The sequence below is a fragment of the Lasioglossum baleicum genome, chromosome 5 (assembly GCF_051020765.1).
Source record: "Lasioglossum baleicum chromosome 5, iyLasBale1, whole genome shotgun sequence".
NCBI classification, from domain to species: Eukaryota; Metazoa; Arthropoda; class Insecta; order Hymenoptera; family Halictidae; genus Lasioglossum; species Lasioglossum baleicum.
Genome location: NC_134933.1, coordinates 10,866,256 through 10,893,236, shown reverse-complemented (window position 1 = coordinate 10,893,236; position 26,981 = coordinate 10,866,256). Strand labels below are relative to the sequence as shown.

The window sequence follows — 26,981 nt, the reverse complement described above, 5'->3', positions numbered from 1 at the left end:
GAAAATCTGTTTTTCTATTCCCCTGTAGAGTGTAATTCGTACCGAGTCTTTACACATGTGCCCATAATTATGAAAGTGGACCAAGTCAAAATTAAAAAAGAATGAGTTGAAGAGAAGAGTAGTGGTAGTACAGATTCGCATGATCGATGTTGACAGTTTGATTGAGACATACATACCACAGAATATCTTTGATGGCCGAACAACCGGACTGCATTCAGCAATGCAGTTGCAATTCGGTTTACGTGCCGGTAGTGGGAGATGCGCCAAAAACTAATATATCATTTAACCCAACGAGGATCAAGCCAAAAACTGATTCTAATCGATCCATTGTAAAGTCAAGTGAGTCATTGTAAAAACGCCCGAACACGCCTAATTTATTCGACGGGCCCGGGACAATATTATGCAGTGTTTAAAATATGCATTCGCTCTTGCAAAAAAAATCCATAATAGCATTTAGAAGATTGGAAGACTGGCTTCAAACTTGCTACAAATAGATCGTCTCTGAATAAATTATTTATTAGCAAAACCTGCGTCTGTATAAAATTATGGGATACTTTGCATTAATAAAATTGTACTTTCAACAGTTCAGAAATAATTTCATAAATCGAGCCCACTGTGTTTAATCGTACTGATTAAAACGGATCCCCATTTTTAATCGAACCAATCGTCGATTACATTGATCGCGATAATTGAAGTAGCTCGCCGACGTTAATTAAGTCCTCGACACATTGATCTCACTAAATCACCCGATAATGTTTCGAATACGCTATTATTAATTACACCCGCGATACATCCATTCTTATGAATGACAGGCTGCCATTCACGAGGAACACAATGAAGCTAGTGATATATCGCAAAAAGTATAAGTTATGACTCGGTGCTCGCGTCTGTGACTCGACAATATCGCCGACTTACAATGCCAACGAGCTTGTAATGGTTATCGTTAGGTTTGTAATTCCAATCGCTGTGTACGACTACCGTGCGCGCGGAGCAAGTTGTCGTTGCTTCATTGAAAATGTATCGTGCTGATTTTCTAATTAGAGGAACGCTGATATAATTTATTTATAGATCCTAGCATGCAGCGCAAGGACGAGGTGCCATTAACTGAATTAGTTGCACGTTCTAACTCTTAAGTGTATAGTGTTGCTATTTAGCAATGTGTCGTGCAATTTGGTTTTTATTGCGCCAGACACATGAGGAACGTGTAAATAGAAGAGCATGTAAAAAAATATGAGATAGTAAATTCAAAAAGGTCCAAACAAATATCGTATCTACAAAAACAAATTGGCCATTTAAAAATGTATGTATATTAAAAATAGTGTCAATGACAGCTTTGGAAATCCTAGAAAAATTTGAACAGATAGCATGGGCACTGTCTTATTTTTTTATCAATCCCAAAACTGAAAATTGGTAAAATATTTACATATTTTATGATTTTTCGAGGACGAATAATCATGGCAGTCTAGACCGAGAAAGTATTTCTGAATCGTATATGGGAAATATTGGACAGAGCATGTCGGAGGAATGCGAGAAAATCCAGATTGTTACGAGAGCGTTTGCAGTAACCGTGGAAAATATAGATGCACGTGCGTGTGATGTGAAAGATGGCTGGCTGGTTGCATCGTTGCTCCATCGTGTGCGGCTACGTTGCGGTTTTATGCGGTATTACATAAAAGGGAACCTGAACGTCATCTAGCGAATCTCGCTCTCTAGACCTCGAAGAGCTCGATATTATTTATTGCTGCGATAATGGTTATTCTGCGTGCACGCAGCAACGCACGCACGCGTTCGCGCGCGAGTCGTTGTAACAAATAACCGGATCCTGTTTTTGATAATCTTCGCTCAGCACTATTTCATGCTCGCTGTTCGCCGAAACAATTTCCGCTTGATTTCAATTATCTTCGACTGGCGCCTTCTTGCTGGTCGATAAAAAATAATTTATCGAGTATCTGCGCCCATTTCCGATTGTTTATTAAGCATATCCAAACACGTAAGTTTTCGTATACGTGTGGGGAAAATCGTCGTCGACTGTGATAACTAAACCGTGGATCTTTAAGCAAAATAAAAATTTTCCATCTGAATCGCAAGAAACTGGGGTGAAATAAAAATTTAATTTCTTTCTTAAAAGTAATATAATGGTACCTTTGAATTCTTCTAATGTTTCTGCTGATTTAAATTACACCTACTCATTTTCATCATAAATGCATATAATCCGCAGTCTAGTGATAACAATCAATACATTGCGGATGCCAAGAAATACATAATGTGATATAATTAACATAAACATTTTCTACTTGAATTGCAACAGACTGGAGTGACATAAAAATTGATTTTCTTTCTTAATATGGTTAATGGGTTCAAACTAATATAACAATGTTTTTAAATTCTTCTAATATTTTTACTGTTTTAAATTACACTTCATTTTTGTCATAATAGCATACAATCCGCTGTCAAGTCATAATACCTAAAATATACATAGGGTCTTTCATCATTAGGCGTAATTAACGACCACGTTGGTTCAATGAAACTTTGCAGTAACACTTTGCAATTCGTAAATCATAAATATCATAAACTGCAGACTTGTTGAAAATCGCAAGCTTCTTATGCAACACGAGTCCGATTCGTTGAATGTTTGAATATGTATCAGTTACATTACCGAAATGATTAACGACCGTCCATTAAGAGGTGGTATTGTTTCTCAGCACCAAGAATGCGAATGCGAGCGCCAGACGTGCGGCGAAAGATGCGAAAAATGCTGTCCAATGTACAATCAGATTCCGTGGAAACCTGGCACAGCTGCGAAGGGCTTTCACTGTGAGAAATGCAACTGCAATGGACATGCAACCGCGTGCAGATACGATCAGGAAGTGGCCGACAGAAGAATGTCCATGGACACTTATGGGAAATTTCGTGGCGGTGGTGTCTGCATTAATTGCACAGTAAGCCCGAATTTCATGAAAAAAGAGAACATTTAACGATCCCTCGGCGAAATGCAGTTCATTCGAGAACCAGATTTAGTTTTGTTAATTAATGTTACGGTTTGTTACAGGAGCACACAGCCGGCATTAATTGCGAGAAATGTCAGGATGGATATTACAGGCCAAACGGTGTTGCCCCTGACACACCTGAGCCCTGTCTACCGTGCAACTGCAATGTACACGGTAGCACGGGTTACTGCACTCCTGATGACTCCTACACGCACCTAGGAAAGGTAGAAACACGCGGACACTAACAATATTCTTTAATACCTATAAAATTACCAGTGAATATAAAATCGTATTCATCATATTGAAAATCATATTAAATATAAAATGGTCAAAATATTCAAGTATAAATTAACTGAATATGTAAAAGTTTTCTGCACCTCGGTAGATGGCCAATATCGAAGATATTTCAAATTAATATTCGTCAATTTTATTAATGGTTTAAACACTAACAATTCTGCTCTAGGTAGCAGGTGCTTGCAATTGCAAACCGGGCTATTCCGGCTACAAATGCGACCAATGTGCTGCCGGTTATCGTCAATTCCCGGATTGTATGCCTTGCCCATGCGATTCCCGTGGGATCCTTCCATCCCACGATTGTGAAGGAGACTGCCTCTGCAAGGCGAACGTCGACGGTGAATTCTGCGACAGTTGCAAACCGGGATACTTCGCACTGACCAAGGAAAATCTTGATGGTTGCTATCCTTGCTACTGTTTCGGTGTCAGCGACCGTTGCAGCGCCACGAAGCTGTCTTATTCAACGGTAAGAATTCGGATTTAATTCGGACTGCGGATTTTATGCAACATAAAAACTGTTCAAGTCAATCCTAAGGAACAGAAGTTAACCCTTTGGACTCGAGACAATTTTAATTCCGAAATCAAGACATATCTTTCAACCTAGAAGATTTGTATCCCGTGTAATTTTTGTTAAACTATGCTCATGAAATTGCTCCTGTTTTCTCATACGACATTTGAATTTTTAGCAATTTATAGAACGCAGAAGGATTCAATAATTTATAAACTGTTTCAAATAATGATACGGCAATTTTGACTGGAGCCTCAGAGTCACTATTCGAGTGCAAAGGGTTAAAAGAAGTTAGACTTGAAATTCACGTGTTTACAACTTTGGGATTAAGTTAAAACGGACTCAACTTTAATTGTTGCGGCTGTTGAATAATTGTCGGAAGTTCCGACTCGGAACCTGATAAAACTGTTTTCTCGACGATGGGATTTTCAGGTGTCGTCTCTGGAAAATTGGCGAGTCACCGATATGAATGCATCCCGTGCTGTTATTCCGGTACTGGACACAGATAACGGCTGGCTGACGGTGTCGCGTTACGAGGTCGAGTACGATAGTCCGTTTTGGCTGGCACCGGCGATTTATTGTGGCAATCGTCTCTCATCATACGGCAGTAATATCACTTACTCTGTCACCTGGGTCGTTATGCGCGGCGATACTAGCGGAAAACCGACCGTCGGACCCAATGTTATTTTAGTTGTAAGTATTCATTCAGCGTCGCGTGAATAATGGCACGGTTAACGCTGTCACGTTCTACTACAAGACAGACTCAATGAAGTACGGAAGTCGCTACATACGGGGTGTCCCGTCGATCACATTCACCATCTACCTCTTTAGTATGCTGCAAAACATGAAATGTTGCTTGCTTTAAATTCCCATTTCTGCTATCGTTAACACTGAAACTACCGAGCACTGAAAGCGATTAAACTATTTTACAAGGCTCTATTTCTTTAGATTTATCGAATCAAGTTCCATGTAAGCAACGTCGTAATTTCAGTTATTATATCATTAAAAACGTAAGGGACCGGTTATTTGACCGGCAGTGGTAGGTTTGGTGTTAATTATTATTATTTTTCCACGGTGAAACGGTTTTCGAAAAATGGCTCGTATTCAAACTGTTGTTCATATAATCAATTTACTGTAGGTAATCTATTAAACGACTAAATTATCACTCTTTAAAGTCTTCTGAGAAACAAAAATTCAAATGTTCATGAGTGCATACTTTACGGTATCATCTTTCCTCGCAATGACTATCTACGGCTTTCATTCATAAGCGAAAGCTTTCATTCTATACGTACTAGTGTGCCTTGAACATTTGTTGTTCCTGTTCCACGTTTCAGTTCCGAGTTCTTTCTGCCCCCCCGAAAGGCAGATTACAATGATTAGCATTTTTGTAAAATTAATCTTCTCGTGTTATTCGTTCGCAGAGTAATAACGGCATGCGAATAGCTTACGGCGAGGAACAATATAATGGCCAGGAAGCGGAGATCAGCGTTCCTCTACGTGAAAACGGCTGGTATCACGTACGCAGCGAGATCCAAGATATTCCTAGCAGATTGAGGAGAACCGAATTTCGCGGGGATCCTGTTACCAGGATACAAATGATGCGGGTGCTCGCGGATTTGAAGTATCTCATGATAAGGGCACAGTATCACTCCGAGCAGATCGATGGAAGGTACGAAAATCATTCTACAGAATACAGTAAGTCGTCTACTTACGCGGATTCTTAGATGCGAGTCAGAAATGAAATTCGTGTTTGGGTTGCCAGAACGGGAGATTTCTATAAATCTCTCCATGATGTTGGTTTATTTAAATTTTCCTTTCAAATGAGTACATACAGTATATACAAAGCAGATCGTATTAATAGCTACAGTCAGTAGGAATCCAGAGATAGCGGATTTACAAATGCAATCACTCTGTTCCAGTCTGCAATCGACGACCATATGGGTCGGAAAAGCAGCAGCTGATAGAGGCAGCAGTAGTTTGGTGGAGACCTGCGAATGTCCCGAGGGATACACGGGACTTTCGTGCGAAGATTGCGCGTGGGGTTACACGAAGGTGATACAGAATGGATCGGAGCATCGGGAGCATCACGTGTGCGTCAAGTGCGATTGCAATGGGCACGCGAGTACCTGCGATCTCGTGCTGGCCGAATGCACGGTGAGTCCTTGTGTGTTGTTCAAATTTTGCTTACGCATTCGACCTTGAAGTTTGTAATGTTTACAGCAAATTCTTGGATGAGTGTGATAAGTTCTGGTATAAGTTCTGAATCCATTGTTAATATTTATTCGTTTGGCTTCCTATCGATTAACGAATATTAACAATGAGTCCAGCACTGTTTTACAAAATGTATAATTCTGGTATAAAAGTTCTGGACACATTGTTAATATTCATTCGTTGATAAAAAACCAAACGAATGAATATTAATATTGGGTCCGGAACTGTTTCACAAAATGTATAATTCTGGTATAAATTCTAGACCCATTGTTTAATATTCATTCATTTGGTTTCTTATCAACGAATAAACATTAACAATGGGTCCAGAACTATTCTACAAAAATTTACAACAAATCAAAATTGAAATAGAGATTCACATTATCGACAACCGCCACATGATGGATATAGTAGCGCCATCTCTGACAATAACGATAGAACCTAGTACTGGCGGAGTCGCTACCAGATGGCGACACTATAGTTTTCCAGAAAAATCGACTGTCGGTACTACCAGTTTGAGTGATTTACCACTACGCGCAGTGGCGCCATTTTAAGAGGCCGTTAGTTCGGACATTTCATCGCTAGATGTCTACACCATGTCTATAGCCCATACCGGATGTAACTTGAAAAAGAATATAAAATTTCCTTTTTCGACAGACCTGCGAGCATAACACAGTAGGACCAAAATGTGATCGTTGTGCTCCCGGATACTACGGTATCGCTCTTCATGGTACACCTAACGATTGCAAAAGATGTGCCTGTCCACTTCTGATCGAGTCGAATAACTTCAGTCCGAATTGTCAACTGGACGACCCTAATAACGTCGACAGCGGATACGTTTGCACCCAATGTCCCCCAGGTTACACCGGCGATCACTGCGAAAGGTAAACAAAAATTATTAAAAAATAAACATGTGTATTCGACTCATGTTTACATCGTACGTTTTCTTTTTTACCAGCTGCGACGTAGGATTTTTTGGAAATTCTATGATCCCTCGGGGTACATGTGAACCGTGCACCTGCGGCGGCGGTCCTTGCGATCAGGAGACAGGACGTTGCTTAGAGTGCAGGGGAAACACTGAGGGTTGGAAATGCGACAAATGCAAGCACGCTCACTATGGAGACCCTCTGGAGCAGAACTGCTTGCGTATGTTGCTTCACTAACAATAATAGTTATTCGATAAATATACCGTTATTATGAGTATACATTATCCTCAATCAATCGTAATTTTATGTTGAATTTTTAGGTTCTCTCTAAAGTTTTTTTGTAATAGACCAGGGGTCGGCAAACTTTTTTTGGAAAGGGCCAGACCGTAAAATTTTTAGTAGTTCTACTCGTAGAGCAACAAAAAGAAAAAGAAGCAGGCTCAGCATTTGTTTCTTAGGAATGTTTTTTATTTTATTAATTTTTTTATTTTACGTAACTTGACTTATATTTTTTCGTGTTCATTAACCTCCATGATTAACGTTTAATTACTCGCATACAGTACAATCTCAAAACATTCAATTTAGTGTTTGAAGCATAAACAAAGCTGCCATCTACACTAGAAAATATTTATCTTTCATTATAGTAGTTCTATGTAAACAGTAATGTAAAAAATGGATTGCGAGTAACTGAAGGGCCCCAAATTAATTTGCACAGCTAAGAGAAAGAAAATGTGGATAAGATAAGCATGGACCTCCTATTGTTGCAGCCTGTGACTGCGACCCCCTCGGCAGCGGTTCCATCGAATGCGACGAGAGGAGCGGTCAGTGTCCTTGCAAGTCTTTGTTCGAGGGTCGTGACTGTTCCTCCTGTATCGAAGGTTACGGGAACGTAACCGCAGGTTGTCGAGAATGCGATTGCGACGTGGGTGCCCTCGACGAGGTCTGCGATCCCCTAACCGGCGAGTGCAGGTGCGCGGATGGCGTCCTTGGTTTCCGGTGTGATCGTTGCAACGTCGACCATTACGGCTTGTCCGTGGGAGGCTGCAAAGGTAAGTACCGTTCCACTATTTTTATCAACGATGTCTCCCCTTGCCATGCAACCGGTGTCCACCTCGTAAGAGTTTAAGGGTCATTTATTGGATTCAAAGTCATCCGAAGATCCTGATCGTTCGTTGAAACGATCACGATGTTTTCACCGAGCGTTCCGCATTCCTATGGCGTTGAACCTGGGTAGAAATGTACATTGTACAATGTGCACACAAGTGCAATGTGTAGACAAGAATTTTGTGGTTGTAGAAAAATTATTGTAGAACAAAACTACAATCAGATTGTAAAACAAAAATGTTGGTCTTGATGGTAAAAAGAAGGAGTCGCTCTTTCCTGTAGAAGGATTGTGTGTCTTCCAGCGAAGAACGTCTTGACAATTGTTAATCTTTTTAACCGACTTCGAAAAAGGAGGAGGTTACTCAATTCGATCCGTATGTGCCTTTTTTTTCGCTTTTTTTCGCTTTCTTTTTGCAAGTCAGATTCAACATAAAGAATATATAAAATGAATTACACTTATAAGCATCTCCCTTGAGTTCAGAAGAAGTGCTGTACATAAGATAAACATAAGACTCAATATTCAATACGCTTCAATAAATACATATCTATGTACATTTATTTTTTTAATTTATCAATCAGATAATGGCTGCAATGAATATTCATATCTACATACAGTTTTAAATAAGTATTTAATGTACATCTTTGCAATAAAGAAAATTTTGAATTTCTTCACAATAAACTTACATTTGATTTGATTCTTTTTACCAGAACTTACTTAAAATATTTTCTTTGCAAAAGGCTGAATTTGAAGTGCAAAACCGTAGTCTTCGACTCTGATTTTTCAGTAGGATCTTGAGCTAACTTCCAGCGGATCTTTATGCAAAATAAAAATTTTCCTCCTGAATTGCAACAAACCGGAGTGACATAGAAATTTATTTTCCCTCAGAGTGTCATCAATAGGTTGAAAATGATATAAAGGTATTTTAAAACTCGTCCAATGTTTTTAATGTTTTAAATTTCACCTGCTCATTAGTGTCAAAAATGCATCTAATCCGCTGTCTACTAATCAGCGTCATCGATCGGTACAACTGAGATACTATGTTCGTCGAACCCCGCGGCTTCCATAAAACGCGAGCACCGCGCGCGGAAATCGCGATCGTAAATTAAAACTAAGCTAAACAGATTACACGCCCGAAGCGTTCCGCGGACTAAGATGGCTTGGCCCTTGTAAATCTCGGGTAACGTCCTGAACCCACGACTCCTGTCCAGTCGGATAAGTACCCCGTACTCGAGGAAGCTGAGAGATAAACATCCGCAGCTCAGTTAGAACAAGACAGAGCGTTTTGCATTATTCCAACCGACGATCCTCGCGGTGCACCGCAGCGAAACTGTTTTCTACGACCTGCGATTTCATAGCGGTGCTCGAAAAACACGACTGCAGCTGATTTATCCTCACAATTATACCCTGCTTCATGTAAACCGTTCAAACTCGCGTAATTGTTCATAGACCTTTTGAACCGGGAGAACATTTTCAAAAGTGGACCGAACGACTGAAGCTCCTCTGCGAAGCTACCAGGTGTATGCAAGGGTCATCCTCCATCTTTCATATATAAAACTAAACTGCGGATTTCTGTCACTCCGGTTTGTCGCAATTCAGATGGAAAATTTTTATTTTGCATAAAAGCCCGCTGAAAATCAGATCAAGATCCTACTGAAAAATCAGAGTCGAAGACTACGATTTTGCACTCTAAATTCACCCTTCCGCAAATTAATTTCTCCTTTGTACAATTAAAGTGTTTTAAGTAAGTTATAAAAAGAATCAAATCAAATGTAAGTTAATTGCCAAGAAATTCCAAATTTTCTTTATTCCAAAGATGTACACTAAACACTTACTTAAAAGTAATTACTAATTCATTAACTTGAAAATGAATAAAGTGCGTAGATATGAATATTCACCATAGCCATTATCTGATCGATGAATTAAAAAAATGAAAATACATATGTATTTATTGAAGCGTATTGAATATCGAGTCTTATGTTTATCTTATGTTATGTTATTGTCAACCTATTAACTATTTTAAGAGAGAAACTAAATTTTTCTATTTCACTCCAGGTTTTGCAATTCAGGTGGAACATTTTTATTTTGCATAAAGATCCACTAGCTATGTGTATATGCATTAAAAACATAAAAGTTTCGGGCACCCACAAATAACAGAACAGTGTAACTTGTTTCGGAAAAACGTTAAGAAATTATATACATAGAATTATCTTCACCATCATTACTTTCTGAACTACTATATCAGCTAGAGCCACATGTCGATACGTCAGCGGACGATACTGTACCTACGTGTTCCATGAAATGGTTATAAATGTGCATTGCCCGCGCGGCGGGAAGAAATTCGAATTTTTGGGACAAGCTAATAGATGTACGGACACTATAGTAGGTGTAAAAAGCGAGATCGAATCCTAAGTAATGGTTGGTGGACACAGAAGCCGAGACATCGTATCTCACGGCCGCTCGGAGATACGGGGACAGATATCACGAGATACGGTGCACCATGCTAGTAGAGATTCTACCTGGCTTTAGCTCATTCCCGAGTCGAGCTACGACTTGTCCGAGATGTTAATTAACTACCTGCAGCAGCTTCCTTCTTTCTCGCCTCGGAACCGATACGCTTCGTTTAACCTGGACCGCTCGATTTACCTTATAGATGTCCCATGATCGAGGCTCCTCAGTACTCCGGTAGGAAACCTCGAGTATTAGCGCCATAGGTTTCGCGGATTCTTCATGTATGCCCGTAATAGCTGCACGCGGAGACAAACTGAGTGGTTTGACAATCTTTTGCCGAACTCTATCTGCGGTTTACAGCATGGATAGAACGGATTAACGGAACCTCGGGGGGGATGATATTAAGGACTCCGCTGCTTTTATGGTAATGGATGCTGAACGTTTCCGCGCCGGCAGCGAAATTATGCCGATAACAGCGCGGTCAGTCGGAATTAGACTGCGGATCATAACCGCACGGATCTTATTTACTTATTTATTTGCGTCTTTGTACGCGTTCACACGTGTTCGCGTGGTCCAACAATCCAAAACGAAAATGTTTTTCTCTTATGCAAAATAAAAATTTTTTCGTTTAATTACAAGACACAGGAGTTGAATAAAAATTGTGGTCTTCGTTTAATACTAATAAATTGATGTCCTTAATCATTTTACTGTACAGCATCAACTTCGTTGAGCAACTATTTGTTCAGCTTAAAACCAAATCCGCAAGTAAAATTGCTCTATCACGCAACGTTCTCGAGTAACATTTATTCTTGTAAAAATGCAAATTCTTGGAATAATGCATTTTACGCCTCGTAAACGTAAAAATAGTACGTGAAAAATTGTACGTACCCATTTTTGCGATAAATACGTAAAATCCGCAATCTCTAGTCGGGAAGATCCGGAATACAAATTTCGCTGCAACCGCGAAACTTGAGCTAAATGGAAGCTTATTTCTTCTGTTAATAATTGATGGTTTATGTGTTTCTACTGTCTCGTTCTTTTGATTTATTTGATAGGACCATTAGAAGTACTGACAATGACTTCGGCAACGATTCGAGCCGCCCATTAGCATCGTCGAGACTCATTACCGCGACTCGATGACTCCTTAGCGGAGCACGCGCGTACTTCTCGCTTTTCTCATTTCTCCCGTGACTCCGTTTAAGAGAAAACGAGAACGTAACGAGCGAGAAAGAGAGGAGAAAAAGACGAAGGATGCGAGCACGGTCGTTTTGGAACCGTGGATCCCGATTAAGCCGGCGATGTGCTAATTGCATCTCGGCTGCGGTCTGCGTGACAGCGTCTATTTTGATATACGTTGTTACGAACGTCTCGATATAATGCGTCTCTCCATGACTCGTCGGTGAACATTGGTCGAGGCTGCTCTCCAAGATTTACATACGGGATCACGTATGAAAAATACACAGCCTCGTTCAGCCGGTCGATTATCGTATCGCGCAACGGCGACCTAAGCGTCGCCGCCGTGCGTTAATTGCCCCGCGAAGCACAGTTTAACCATAACTACGGACGTCTGTATTTCTCCGGCGATTTTACCCGTTCGGTGACCATTCGTATTGATTTTATTAATGATGATCACGATTTTGCTGGCGCCCCTGCTGATCGAACCACTTCCGATCACTTGCGGTTACGGCGATTGACTTCTCTGTCGATCGTTTGTTCAAGGAAGAAATAATCTTCCGAATTTGATGATGAAATTTTCAACTTTGTACGTTGGATGACTATGAGCAACTCAGGAAATGGTTGAAATTGACTGTACGTTATTTCTTCAAGGAAGAAATAATCTTTGAAATTTCATGGTGAAATTTATTAAAAATTTGATGACATTTTTATGTTTGTGCTTTGCATGATTATGGAGGTATTGAAGAAAGGGTTGAAATCGACTGTAAGTCATTTCTTCAAGGAAGGAATGATGTTTGAAAGATAATGAAATTTTTAACTTTGTACGTTGGTTGACCATGATCCGAGCTATCCAGGAAGTGGTTGAAATTGACTGTACGTTATTTCTCCAAGGAAAAAATGATTTTCAAAATTTGATGAAATTTTAATCTTTGTGCGTTGAGGGACTATGGAGGTATCGAGGAAAGGTTTGGAATCGTTTGCAAGTCATTTCTTTAAGGAAGAAATAATCTTTGAAAGATGATGAAATTTAGTAAAATTTGATGAAATTTTTATCTTTGTGCGTTGGATGACTAAGGTCCGAGCTATTGGGGAAAGGGTTGAAATCGACTGTACGTTATTTCTCCAAGGAAAAAATTATTTTCAAAATTTGATGAAATTTTAATCTTTGTGCGTTGAGGGACTACGGAGGTATCGAGGAAAGGTTTGGAATCGTTTGCAAGTCATTTCTTTAAGGAAGAAATAATCTTTGAAAGATGATGAAATTTAGTAAAATTTGATTAAATTTTTATCTTTGTGCGTTGGATGACTAAGGTCCGAGCTATTGGGGAAAGGGTTGAAATCGACTGTAAGTCATTTCTTGCGTTGAGGCACAGAAGAAAGGAGCAGCTTCCGTTCCCGTACGGCTTATCGATCGTAACGGGCGATAAGCGTCGATCCCTTTTTAAATCGCCGCCGATATACGATACAGGACGCGAAGTGGCAGCGATCTTCAAGCCCGATAAGACCCTGTATAAGGCACCTTCGCGGACAGTGACACGGAGGCGACATTTCGTGGGCCTTCTTGCCCGCCGCCTCTTCTTCTTCGCGCGCTTTCCCCTTCGTCCTCGTACTCCGATGTTTAGACCCCGCGGTCTTTCACTCTCGCTGTTCCCCGCAAAAACTCGACGAAACCGCGGAATGCTGCCTTGAGGTATGTCTTGTGTATAAATTTGATTCGATGCGCCGCGCGCGTCATCGCAGCTCCAGGCCACAAACTGCCAGTCTGATTCGATAATCATCCCTGTTGCGGTTACAAAGTCTTTTACGATAACAGTGATTGCAATCGGGACTATTTTAACTTGAAAAATTAAACATTTCCTCCGATCTAGAATAATTCTATGAATTTGGAGTGCTAAACCTGTACGTCTGAAATTCCAGGTGTCCGTAAAAGACGTTCGAGACGTTCTCCATCATCATTAGACTGCGGATCTTTGTGCAAAATAAAAATTGCCTGCATTAATTGTAAAATACACAAGCTAGATAGAGATTTATTTCTTTCTCCAATCATTTTAAGGAACTGGAATTAACCCCTTGCACTCGGTGCTATTTTAACTCGAAAAATAAACATTTCTTCAGACCTAGAATATAATTATACAATTTATATTAAATTTTATGGATATGAAATTGGTATAATACCTCGTACAATACCTAAATGTTTAGTAAGTGATTGGATATCATATTTAATAATGTAAACAATATTTCGAATAATGGTACAGCAATATTTAATGGTAACTCAGAGCCACCATTCAGTAAAATTTTCAGGTGCTTCAAATGTTTTTACAGTTTTGTATTTTATTTAGGCATTTTTGTCGTAAATGTATAAAGAGCCGCAGTATCATCCGAAAAAGTATCGTCCTCCGTGTGCGTTGAGCGTTGTGTCCATCGAATCAGAGTCTTATTACCCTTATCGCTTGTTATCTGCGCACACGGGTTTTGCTCGTGCAGCCACAGGAGTCTTTCAATCTCCGGCGTTTTATCGGCCGGGATGATCGTCCCGCGAAGCGGAAAATGGTTACGATTATTATCGAGACGCGACGATTAAGCATCGAGTAAGCATCGTCAACCGATTCCGGATCGTTATAGGTTTCGCACTCGAAATTCACACTTTTGCAAATCAATTTCTCACCCATTAAGAATATTTAAAATTATCTATTTATTTAGACACAAGAGGACGGTGTCATTACTGTGAGGGAAATTTTGAATTTCTTAACAATTAATTTACATTTGATTTGTTTCCAAAAGTTTACTTCAAAATACTATATTTGTAAATGGTTGAAATTGATTTGCAGAAGGGTGTATTTGACTTGCAAAAGAGTGAATTTGGAGTACAAAAAGCCTGTATACATACAGCGCAAGGTTTCGCAGGGCGCGGTTCGGTTCAAGCCTCAAGGTGAATATCGGAAAACCGTCGCCGCGTCGCGTCGCGTCGGTCCGCGATTTTAATTGGTGTATCTCGATCGTTTCTCCGCCCCCTAGCCCCGCAACAGGATACCTCTGGCTTTCTCCGGCGCGAATTCTCTAGCACGTACACTCGCTAATGATGCAATCGGCCCATCAGATACTACGTCGACCGGCTGCACCTTCCTCCTCCCACTCTCTATCCCGTCGGATACACTCACCTGACCGTCTAGAAACGTGCTAGCCCATCGGACGCGTGGGCTGGTTAATTTAATCAATTTTTTAGCGGATACACTCGGCGACAAGATGACATCGGTTTTCGCATTTCTCGGAAATGTATAACAGCTATATTATATTCTATTTAATGGAGAAATTATTCAAGCAGTGGATGGAATTATTAAAATGTTAATATAATAATATAATAAAATATATTTAACATATTACGCGTAACACAAACGACATTTTCCAAACAAAACGCTCATTCTCTATTTTATTCAACCAAATTCACTTCATACATTTTGCCTCTTACTGATTTTTTTTTTGCTTCTCATTCTCACCACACATATCCACACAAAAATATATTTTGCGGGATATTTCTGAAACACCCCGATGTATTCCCGATGTAGCAGGTAATTCTGTTTGTAAATCAAAGACACAGGTTATCCAAAAGATGGGAACAAGTTGTTCCAGATAATGGAAATGATATATCATTGAATGACATTAAATATATATTTTTATAAATTGATTCAAATGTTTTCTTTCAAATACGACAGAACACTTTCGCTCCAACCTAACACCACAACCGTGCCAATAAAATACCAACCAAAATGAAACCAAGATTTGCTACATGTTCATATACTCGGAAAATATAAATTACATACCGCGGAGTTCCCACAAACGATAATCACATGCTCGGAAACTTTCCAGTCGGAAAATTTCCTGTGCAATCCAATCGAAGAAAATCGCAGCGAAATCTTTCCAACTAAATTAGAAATTCCAAGAGATACCCGTTGCCTTGTTCTTACGACCGAGAGCAAGTATCAGTTCATCTCGATCGTGTGAAATGCAAGACTTTATTACCGTTCCGCAACACCGGTGTGTGCGTACGCAACCTCCCGTGCAAGTCCCTAAGCCGTATTAACGGGCCGAAGAAAGAAAAAATAAACAGAAAAATTCACACGCTCCATCGATCCGCGAGAAAAGAAACCGATAATATTCCCTGATAATTGTACACGTCCATTAGCCTTTCGATCGCGCGGAAACATTGAACGCGCAGCGCCTAACCGGACAGTCCTCGCCGCGTCTTCGACTTGATTTGTTGGCGAAAATGTTGCCCGGTTTCGACCGGCCTATTAGCAATTAGTTAACGGTGGATTAAAATCCCATTAGCGGTTTTATCGTAGCCGATGAGACTTCACGCTGTTTTATTCGGATCCGAGCCGTTCAGCGACACGCGTTTTAATTTGTCGCGTAGCCAACGAGCTGTTACAATTTACAATGCATCTTTATCGCAACGTGTTCAATCGATTGCTGCATTTATATCTCTAGTTTCGACGAAACTGTACGTGTAAAACTTTGCAGGATTCGTTCAATCGAAGGACTCATTCTGCGTAAAATCACAGACCAGCAGCATCATGACTCCCAGGGTTCATGATTCATCCCTTAAACAAGCTCTCACAGTCTCAAACTGTTTTAGGACTATCTCCAGCGATTACTATCACAGGATCATCCATCCAGTGCCGCATTGAGATCTTCAGTAAGTAAACGATGTTAAAATCAAAAAATTTCCATTGTATTCGTTCAATTTAAATCTAAATTCAAATTCAACTCTCAGCAACGCAATTTAAAAATTTCCATTGTGTTCCCCTTTTCTGTCTCTTCTACAAAACAACAAGCAGCGCCGTGAGACTCAGGGTTCACGATTCATCCTTTAAACAAACTCTCGCAGTCTGAAACTCTTTCAGACCTGTCTCCAGCGATTACTATCACAGGATCATGCATCCAGTGCCGGATTGAGACGTTAGAGGCCTTAAACAATTTCAAGGCCCCCTTATATAGGATACCTGTACGATTTACTTGCCTAAACAGTGTTTTCAACAGAAAATTTGCATGGTGCTCCTCTTTTTTGGACGTCCCAGTGCTTATTTTGCTTCCTGCTCAATCACAGACCGTCTGAGAGGCTTCCAGAGGCCCCGGCGCGGCGGCTTCCTGTTAAATATTTGCTTTATTACGTCCATCGATTGACCAGGTTCCCTCAAGTAGCCGGCCGTGAATCACCGTCCGGCAGACGTGCTTATGCTAAAGCGCGAGCTTTCGAGCATGTAACCGCGGTTAAAAGGCATTCTGGCACCTGCGGGTGGTCCCCAGCATACCATGAACTTGTACCCAATCAATATCCGTACATCCCGGCAATTTCCATAAACTGGCCGTTGATCTCGGTTAAAGGCGGACCTGCGATCCACGCTCGTTTTGCTCGGTTTGCACAGGCACCCGACCACTTCGGCCTAGCCGGGAACGTGTTTAGGCACTTTGTAAATGTAGATACGGACACAGAGAAGACACCTATGCGCCGCGCCTCGTCGCAGTAAATATCCCCGCCGTTTTATCTCGAACCTGGCATTCCAGTCGATGCTACAAGCACAGCCGGCAGTTTCGCGATTGGCTCATTTGTCGTGTATTAATCGGAGTCGGGACTCCCAGCCGCTGGCCTGCGATTTGTTCCCGATCAAGGCTGGCTCCCGACGTCATTGTTGCCCGATGATCACTATAGTCGCTATTAATCGCCCCTCCTTTCATCCGGTCCTCCAATTTTTTCGCGCTGGACGCGGCCTGTTCGAAATCAGTCGCTGGAAGCATATTATGATCCTGGATCGGAAACAATCAACACACTTATGTGAAATTGATTTTGTTATGATAAATAAAATATTCCGTCAGTCAACTACTAGGAATCTATTATTCAGCTGGCTCGCTTAGAAAAATTGTCATTTGTTTTTGAGGAACAGAAAGTTTTTGAGGTGGAGAAATATACACCATGCAGAATAAATTGTCATAACTTCGGTAAAAATAGTCGTAGCATTTTGTATAACCCTTAGCGAATGGTCGTGTCCATAAAATTTTTAAAATCATAGGTAATGAAAATATTTTAGGTCGGAAGAAATATTCAATTTTCGAATTAAAATAGCTCCGAGTACAAACCGTTAAAAATTCGTTTGAAAGTGTAAGATCTGGGCTTTCACATGTATTTTCTAATTTCCAGCTAACTCGTTTTTCGAAAAAGATGTAGCGATGTAAAGCGCATCTTGACGGAACATTTCTTTAAATGTTGTTGCAATTTTGCATTTGAAATTTTAGGGCGAAACTTCGCAAAATGTTGAATTGTTACCGAGCGGGTTTTTCCAGCAAGTTATTCAACTTCGTGGTCTAGTCGACTTTGATTGTTCGAAAAATTGTTGAGATTTGTGGCACACCGTAATCAGATAGTCGTGATTCAGACACGAATTACGGAAAGAATTGGTTTCTCTATTGGCCGTGCGCAAAACAATGAACGCGATATGTCTCGCAGCAAATTGCACCGGCATCGAGCTCAATCTAAACGGGCACGACGAAGGGCACGGCGAAACGGTGCGAGACATAAATCGTACCGCATAAACTCGGAGTATAAATCGCACGGTTCAAAGGCGAAACCACTAAAAGTCCAAGATATGGAAGGCCGCGGCGTGAGTTCGTTTTTTCTCGAATTTCTGCAATCCATTGGAACAATGTATTGGACCGGTGGACTGCGGACGTTTATGCGAATTCGCGTTTTTATCGACGAGGCTCGAGAAAGTCGAGGTACATGCATGCTAGGAACTAGAAACTCATTTTCTCTGCTTGAACTTTCTGCGAAGGCTGGACCAAATCATTTTCATTCTATTCAGTATATTTCGTTTTTCTTTTTCGAGACATTTTGTAAAGAACTTTATGAACACAATTTTTAAAGACATTCTGTTGTGAACTGTATGAAAGTTCAAAATTTTAGACGTAATTTCAAATATTTACATTTGAAAATTTTATCTTGAACAATTTATAGAGACTTTTGCTGTTGGTCAGCATGTTGTGGATCAAGATCAATTTTGTTTTTGGTAATAGCATTTGTAAAGATAGCGTTGTGTAAATATACCAGAACAGAATTAGTTTTTAATTATAGTCACTAGGGCAAAAACGAAATTGTTCGGTCGTCACAGCATGGATAATTGAAATTTAGTTAATTAATTATTTATTTATTGATGCCGTAAACCTAGTTTAAACATTACTATTAGTAATTGAAATCTTTGTTCTTTCAAGACATTTTCATAATACTTTTCTTCTGTTGAACTGTATGAAAGTTCACAATTTTGGACGTGATGTTAAATGCTTGTATTTGAAAATTGTATCTTGAACAATTTACAGAGACTTGCTGTTGGACAGCATGCCGTGGATAATTGAAATGTTTGAAGCGAGATTCCGGGACGGATGAAAGATTGAAATCGCTGAAACAAAGTTTGCTCCGATTGAAAAGTGAATTGTTGCGAGCGTGCACGTTTCGCCGGTAATGCATCGAGTTAGAAATTAAAAGTCGACGGCTAAAAACCGCATTCCATGCCCCTACGTGCCACCCTCCCGCGTTCTTGATCTCCTCCAGTTCCAAGTTGCGGTCGGCGGCACTCGCCGCGTGGGCGGAATTGTTCTCCAGCAACGAGAGTACCACCTTGCTACTCCGTAAATTGCAAATATATATCTCGATTACAAAAAACACGCACACAATTCTAAAAACGCTTCAGCAAGATCGTTGTAAGATAACCAGCTTTGTTTTCCATTTCTGCTGGTTCATTATTTACAGCTTGTTAAAATGATTGAGACGAGAAATCAATTTTTACGTAACTCCACTTTCTTCCAATTGAGGCAATCAATTATTTGCATAGAGATTTGCAGTCTAATTATTAGGTGTGTGCAAATTTATTCGCGACTTTCATAATTTTCTGACTATATTGCACAAAATCCATCAAAATTGGTCCGTGTAACTTGATTGTGTTTCTTCGTCGGAAAAGAAAAAGATTGTTTTCTAAGAAAGCAGTTGTTAAAATTGAAAAACAATCTGCGCGGTAGTAGGTGACAGCGAAGGGGGCTAAGCAATGATAGTCACAGGTGAACCGCGTAATAAGACCCCGGGCTTAGGGTTAGAGGTATCAGGTAGCCGGAGAATGTGATTTCCCCTCTTTCCCCATTTCTTTTACCTGGCTGCAGCGACGTATAACCTTGCTCTTCTTCTCTAACAATTGCGTTTTACCTGCATTTTTCGCCTAGCTGTTAGTAAGCTGCATATTTGAAGCACTGTATAACTGATGATGAAATAGCAGGCTTCTTTAGGTAAATCAGAAATTCATGAAGACGTGGAAAACGACCAGTGTAGGTTCATATTCTCTGAAAATGACGTAGTTGAAAAATTATTTATTTTCAAGATTTTCGATTAATAATGAAATGAATTCAATAATTCGATGATACTTATATCGCGATTCTGATTTGTACATCAATAGATTTATTTGTTCTTAATGAATTACTAACAATTTCAGTTAATAAAGAAATGAATTCAATATACATTTTTTGATGATACTTATATCACGATTCTGATTTGTACATCACTAAATTTATTTGCCCTGAATAACTTGCTAAACATTTCAGTTGATGAAGAAATAAATTCAATGTATTTTCATGTTACTTATATCACAATTCTGATTTGCACATCACTAAAATTTTTACGATATTTTCGAGGAGAACAGATGTCGAGCTTCTAAAGTTAAACTCTTCTTCTAAATAGCTGCTTCTAAAGTATAACTCTTTGTATAGCTCGATTAGGATTAACGCGGATTGGCGACTAGATGTTGAACCCGATCCTATTCCCGTTGTCCAGTGCGTGTGGCGAGGTGAAAACAGGAGAGACTAGCTATCAGATCGATGATAAATACACTGCTGAACATCCCGTGAAATGATTTAATGGTACACGGGAGAGCGAGCCTCGAAATTTTATTTGCGCGAACGATAAACCATTTCGATGCAAATGCGAGAGAGAAAGGTGGTGAAAAGTAGAGGGAGGGAGAGGATGTGTGTATACCACGTTCTCTCGGAGAGTACTGATTAAAATTTATCGAATAGTCTTCGTTCCCTTATTTCTGTGTACGCGCCACCCGATGAGCGCTGGGGGATGTTCCTCTGATCGGCTGTTAATTGCTTTCCGATCAATCGAGGACGAGTTAATAGAGATTAATTACTATCGAATTTCATTAATGACTGCTAAATGGCCACGACTCCTGTAGATTATTAATCATTCTGGTCGTGCGAGGCGCGCTAACGCTGCTCCGCTAACTTCGGATCCCTTCGCTGGTCGATCGTTGATGAATGGTTCGCATAATTCGCGGGATCCTCCACGTATTATTGGCCTCGCGCAAAAGTAATGGGTAGACAAGAACTGATTCGCTGTTGCCAATCATCTAGCCCGAAACAAAGTGTGCTATGTCAGTATAATCATTTCAAATGGCCTCGAACGTAGATTCAACACGTCGCGTGTTCATGAATCACTATCAGGCACGCGTCCTTTGCTAAAGAAGGGTGACTTCCTTAGACCAGATTTCACATCACATTATATTAAACTAAAATAATTCAATATATAATCTTTACGATATTGTCAAAAATTTGAATTCATTTAGCGTTAATATCCTTTTCCTTTAAATATCTCAAAACCAGAAATATATGACGCGCTTTCATAATTATGGACACATATTTAAATCGAAATTCAAATTCAACTTTCAATCATTATATTTAAATCAAAATTCAAATGCAACAAGTTTGGACGATTTTTCCAAATGGCTATGAAGTAATGCATAAGTTATACAGTTACTCGAATTAATATTCGGACGCTCTAAAAAAGACGATAACTTTTTAAATACTGTACTATACGATTTGAACTTTTTTAGGAAGCTAGAGCAATTAGTTTACTACGGAATGGGAAAAGAAATTGTTTCAAAAATTGCAATTGATTGGAATTGTAGAAAAAATACTAAAAGTTGCATTTTACAACTTTATGTGGTCCTATATTGAAAATTTAAAAAATGCGTTTTGTAGATCTATGTGTGAATTAAACATATTCTGAAAATTTCGTCAAAATAGGTCGACGTTGCAATGAGCTACAAACGTTTAAAGATGGTAAAAATACAGATTTTCACGATTTTCGGCCTATATCTAAGAATTCTTACATCTTTCAATGCCTGTCGTTTTTTCCTGCATCAACCGATTTCGATGAAACTTTCACAGTGCATATAATTGATACAGATCTATATTAATTCGAGTCCGAATATTAATTCGAGTAACTGTACTTGTACTTCCTTATAGGGGATGATTACTGCGGTCATTTGAAATAACTTCCCCTTTGCGAAAATGTTCTCCGTAGCTTTGTGAAGGAGTTATTAACGAAAAACACGGGCTAACAGCTCAGCCAATGCCAGCGCCTAGCCCGGCGCGTGTCGCCAATAGTCGCGCTCCGATTGGTTCGTGTTTTTCGTTGATAACTACTCGACAAAGCCGCGGAGAATATTTTCGCAAAGGGAAAAGTTACTTGAAATAATCCGAAGAACCTCAACTTACAAGGATGTACGTAATTTTTGGACACCCTGTATACGGTGTAAGGTGACGTTGTTCTGTCACGCTCGATAAATTTCGCTATGGAAAGCACGGTCACAGTTTCGCAAAACAGTCATAAACTTTACAAATTCCTATCCGCTGTTTGGGTAGAGGGGACAAGTTAATCACTAAAGTTCGGGAATTTCATGATCCGGTCGCGCCGTCGCATCGATGAGAAAGTATTGTTACGGAAAAAGCAGGTAGGGCAATAAAACAGTCCGCAGCAGGTATGTACAGTTAAGGTTGTCGCACACTAGACCGACACGGCGCGGCGTCTACCTGCACCGCGCCGCTAGGTCGTTTTGGGTTTCTTCTGTGTACATATTTCAATGGGGATGCGTACACTAGGCCGTACCGACCACCCGCCGCTGAAATACGCACAAGAAACCCAAAACGGCGTAGCGGCGCGGTGCAGGTAGACGCCGTGTCGGTCTAGTGTGCGACAACGCCGACAACCTTTATTAGGCAGGCAGCGTTTGTTTCTATAGCCAGGGCCGGCGTGACCTTTTCGAAGCCCGGTTCAAAAATTTTGCGGGACCAGAAAACACATTCAAATCCTATACTTAAATTTGACAAGAAGGAATTATTTATTATAAGTACAAAGGAAGTTACATATATTTTTTGTAAGATAAATATTACATAATTTTTCTCGCTTTTTACGCCGCAAAATCTTTGATTACGTCATCAAAATTGATTGACTTTGCTAACTGGCGTAGTTAACATTATTTGTAACTTTGTAACGCCGCACCGTTCTTCTAGAATTATTGGTACCTTAAAGAAATGCAAGTCATATTTTTTCACATCCATAATTCGCTTTCAAGGGGCAAAAAATTCATTGAAAGTACAAAATCTGTAATTATATTAATATATATGTCTTTCGGAATATAAACTATTGATATAGTTCAATTTCTCGTAAAAAGTACATTTCTCTGAAAGCGTTCGGATCTTTTTATCTGAAATAGTTTCCAGGATATAAGGACTTTATGGAGTTACACTGATCTTTGATGAGTTTTGTCACGCCTTCAAACTGAATGATCGCTACTAAAAAAATGTCTTGCATCTGTTTATGGTATCATCATTCTGTAAAACGTTAATCAAAATCGGTGTTTTCTAATTGGGTAATTTCCTTAACGCCGTGTTGCAGACTTGTCAACGTTTGATGTCAACATTTAATGTCAACGTCTGCAACATGCTGCAACAAAATATTTCAATGCAAAGACGAGAGAGAAAATCTCGCACTCAGGTTAGTGTGCAGCAAGTTGTCATCGATTAGTGGATTATGCGATTACATTTTCCACACACACCCGAATCTACTATACAGGGGGTCCTGCAAAATGTCTGATGAGTTTTCGTAGAACGCGGGGCCTTTCAAAACGCGAGGCCGGGTTCCGGAGAAACCCGCTGAACCTGCCTCGCGCCGGCCCTGTCTATAACCGTCCCTTTCTGTTAAACGATCGCACCTAGTTAACGATTCTCCGCAACAATCTTTAGGGACTATCGGTATTGGGGTCATAAAGTCAGTCGGCCGCGACGGCCGGACGGTCGCCGGGTAATTAAACGATTACCCAATTCATCCCAATATCAACAATAGAGTCCTGTTGGACGCAAGGAACGTTTGGCAGCAGGTATAAATTCTGCTTACAAACTTGGACATATTTGGTCACCGGAAAGCCATTTCGTTCTCACCTCGTTTTTATACATATAGTGACTTCCATTTATTATTACTAGACTGCGGATCTTTATGCGTTTATGGGTTGCGAGAATTTTGTACAGTTTTACTTTGTCTTGGACCTACGTTTACCTGAATAAAAATTTTCATTCCACTTTCTTAAAATTTGTCTACGAATATTGGAAAATGCATAAACATCCGCAGTCTAGTTATTACTTAACCTTATTTTAAATAAGTCTCACAACTAAATTTTCATGTTAATAAAAACTCAATGAAAAAATCGCAAGAGATTGTACAACAAAATGTCATCAAACTTATTCTAAATGGTTAAAAATCGGTTTTCCTTTTTGCCTTGAGAAAACGAAATGACTTTCCGAACGACCTAATACTTTTTGCTCGACCAGCTAAATCCTACATCAAAGTCTCCAGTTCTGGCAAAATATAAAAATATATACTGATCATTTGTTACAACGATAATGAACAAGTAAACAGAGGGACACATGGTTGTCGCGAGTCGATTCGATATAATATTGCTTTCCGTTTTCAGCGGCTTTAATGGGACACGTACTTACGTGCTATTGTACAATGGCCGCAGAATGTATACATTAACCGATACAAGCCAGTTTAAATATTCCTTGTGGAGTCCGCTTAAGTCGGTTGCGGTGGAGGTAACCGATCCCCCTACCACGTGAATATAATTTGCATATCAGATCATCGATCGGAGTAAATCATTGCAGGTCGACAACCCGGCAGGCCTGCCGGAAGGGAACCTGACGTTTCTCCTTAATATTGATTCCTGATTGTTCTCGCTTTAGCGATGCTGTTTATTCGCGGTATGGTGGGAACAAATAATTAATCGGACCAAAGTGTTCGAACTGAACTTACGAATTTATAATAGAAAATGCTTGACAATTCTTAAAATAGCTGTAGCAGCTGAAGTATTAATAACCAGGCTTCGGCATGTTCGAAGTAAATTATCTTAAATATATGTGATCATCAAGTATTATCTTATTTGGCTACAGCTTTGAAATAATCATATGCTAGTTTCTTTGAACATCTAAATAATGTTTATATGAAATTACTTAAAGTTCATTATGTTGAACTTTCTATGTCTATTTGAACAGGCAAGTAATTTTTAAAAATTGTTTCACTATTTGAACTTCGAATGAAATTAAATAGCATCCACCATGATGAACTTTCTAGCTTTGGCATTGTTAATTAATAGACAGCGGATCTTTATGCAAAATAAAGTGCAGTGACATACAAATTTATATTCTTTCTCAATACGCTTAACAGGCTGAAAATAATATTATAGTATTTTGAAATATTACTAATCTTGTTGCTGTTTCAAATCACATCTCCTCATTCTTGTCATAAGTGCACAAACTTCGCTGTATATAACCCATTATATGAAATATTATTTACCTTATTTGATATGTTGGTATGTAATGTGCATTATATCAATTTCGTATCCACCAAATTTGAGAAATCATTGAGAATGGAAATATTCTAGGTCGGAAGAAATCATTCATTTCCGAGTTAAAATAGCTCCGAGTGCAAAGGGTTTATGAATTTATTTCGGTTTTGTGGAAAGACAGGTTAAACAGTTTTGTGCAAACAGTGGCGTTGCAGAAGCGGGATGAATGAAAATGGCGTTTCAGCAACCCACCCACGTAGCTCATGGTGTACACGGGGTGCGCTCGTATTTCCATCGCGTCTCGCGACGTGGGTAGCTGGCTTCCATCAAATCGCTAATTACCGATGCGCGGTAATAATTGTATATCACCGTTTAATACCAGTATACCGCCGTTTAATACCAGTATACCGTTCCGATCGCAATAACATTCCGCTTACAAATGGAGCGTTCATCTCGGTGCATCATAGTCTCCGTGGCTCTCAAATCACCCTTGAAGTATATGCGAGCTCGCGCTGTGCAACGCGCGCCTTGCATCGCGCTGCACCACGCGTCATCTTATTTATTGGTTGCGCGCGGGCGAACGCTTGCGTTTCGTTTTGTTCGGCGTGTTGCACAGCCCGTGTAATTAATTCAGCTGCGTTCGGTTCGAATTAGAGATACCAGATAACGCAGCAAATTTATTGAGACTTCCAGCGATCGGGAAAAATCGCTCCGGGAAAAATCCGGACGCTCGGTGCTCAAGTTAATTAACAGGTAATCTTAATTAACTATTTCGCGTCCACGTCTGCCAGGAACAAAACGATCTTCCGCCCGACATCGTATCTGTCGCCATCGTTTACGTGTAATTCGTGTAAATTGATTCTGCGCGATCTGATTCGTTCTTGTCGAACCAGAGATGCAATTTTGAATGTGGTTTTGAATGACAATGTTAGGTGCAGTGAAAGTAGACTGCAGATTTTTATGCACTTATGCTGAATGTTTGAAGAAATTGGTTTCTACCTCATTTTTTGAATGGTACGAACGAATCAATTAATTTTTGTCAATGTACATTACGTTTTTTTACATTCACGTGTACAAGAATAGACATGAATGTTCAAGAATATACTCGAATGTACAAGAATGTACATGAATATACATATTAGATTATATTAGAATAAACCAGAATATACTATAATATGCTAGAATGTACAAGAATTTACTAGAACATACTAGAATACAATAGATTATTCTGAAAAATACTAGAATATACTGGAAAACAGTAAAATATACTTCATTATTGTGGAATATATACTGGAATACACTACAATATATTAGAGATTTGTGTACATACAAAGAAAAATTCATTCAATATGAACGTTTTTACACTGATCGAAGGAAAATGAATTTGCGAGAGAATCCAAAAGGAAACTTACGCCGGAGAATTGAAGGACCCGAAGGAGATGTTTCGTGGTCGATTCTGTGTGTACGACGCAGAATTCAGGTGCGTCCGTTTTCGAGAATAGCCTCGTTAATCAAGCGCGCCGTGCTCCGGTGTCAGAATGTTGATAAAAGACGAACGAGTGCGAGGAAAAGTTGATAGCCGGTGTTTTCAGCGATTTTTTCGTTTTCCGTAGCAAC

The 26,981-nt window shown here is 39.8% G+C and overlaps 1 protein-coding gene across 3 annotated transcripts in view; it reads left to right on the top strand.

Annotated features, from left to right (window-relative positions):
- Nucleotides 1-26,981, top strand: part of Wb (wing blister) — a 148,837-nt gene that overhangs the window by 54,795 nt on the left and 67,061 nt on the right. For 2 of the 3 annotated variants that reach the window (XM_076423592.1, XM_076423591.1), the window contains exons 6-14: nt 2,703-2,939; nt 3,050-3,211; nt 3,451-3,747; nt 4,222-4,482; nt 5,211-5,458; nt 5,709-5,943; nt 6,655-6,881; nt 6,956-7,143; nt 7,691-7,972. In XM_076423592.1, coding sequence (XP_076279707.1) covers nt 2,703-2,939; nt 3,050-3,211; nt 3,451-3,747; nt 4,222-4,482; nt 5,211-5,458; nt 5,709-5,943; nt 6,655-6,881; nt 6,956-7,143; nt 7,691-7,972 — 2,137 coding nt within the window. Of the gene's footprint in view, nt 1-2,702; nt 2,940-3,049; nt 3,212-3,450; nt 3,748-4,221; nt 4,483-5,210; nt 5,459-5,708; nt 5,944-6,654; nt 6,882-6,955; nt 7,144-7,690; nt 7,973-26,981 lie in introns of those variants that run through there. The other variant, XM_076423593.1, reaches the window with a different exon arrangement.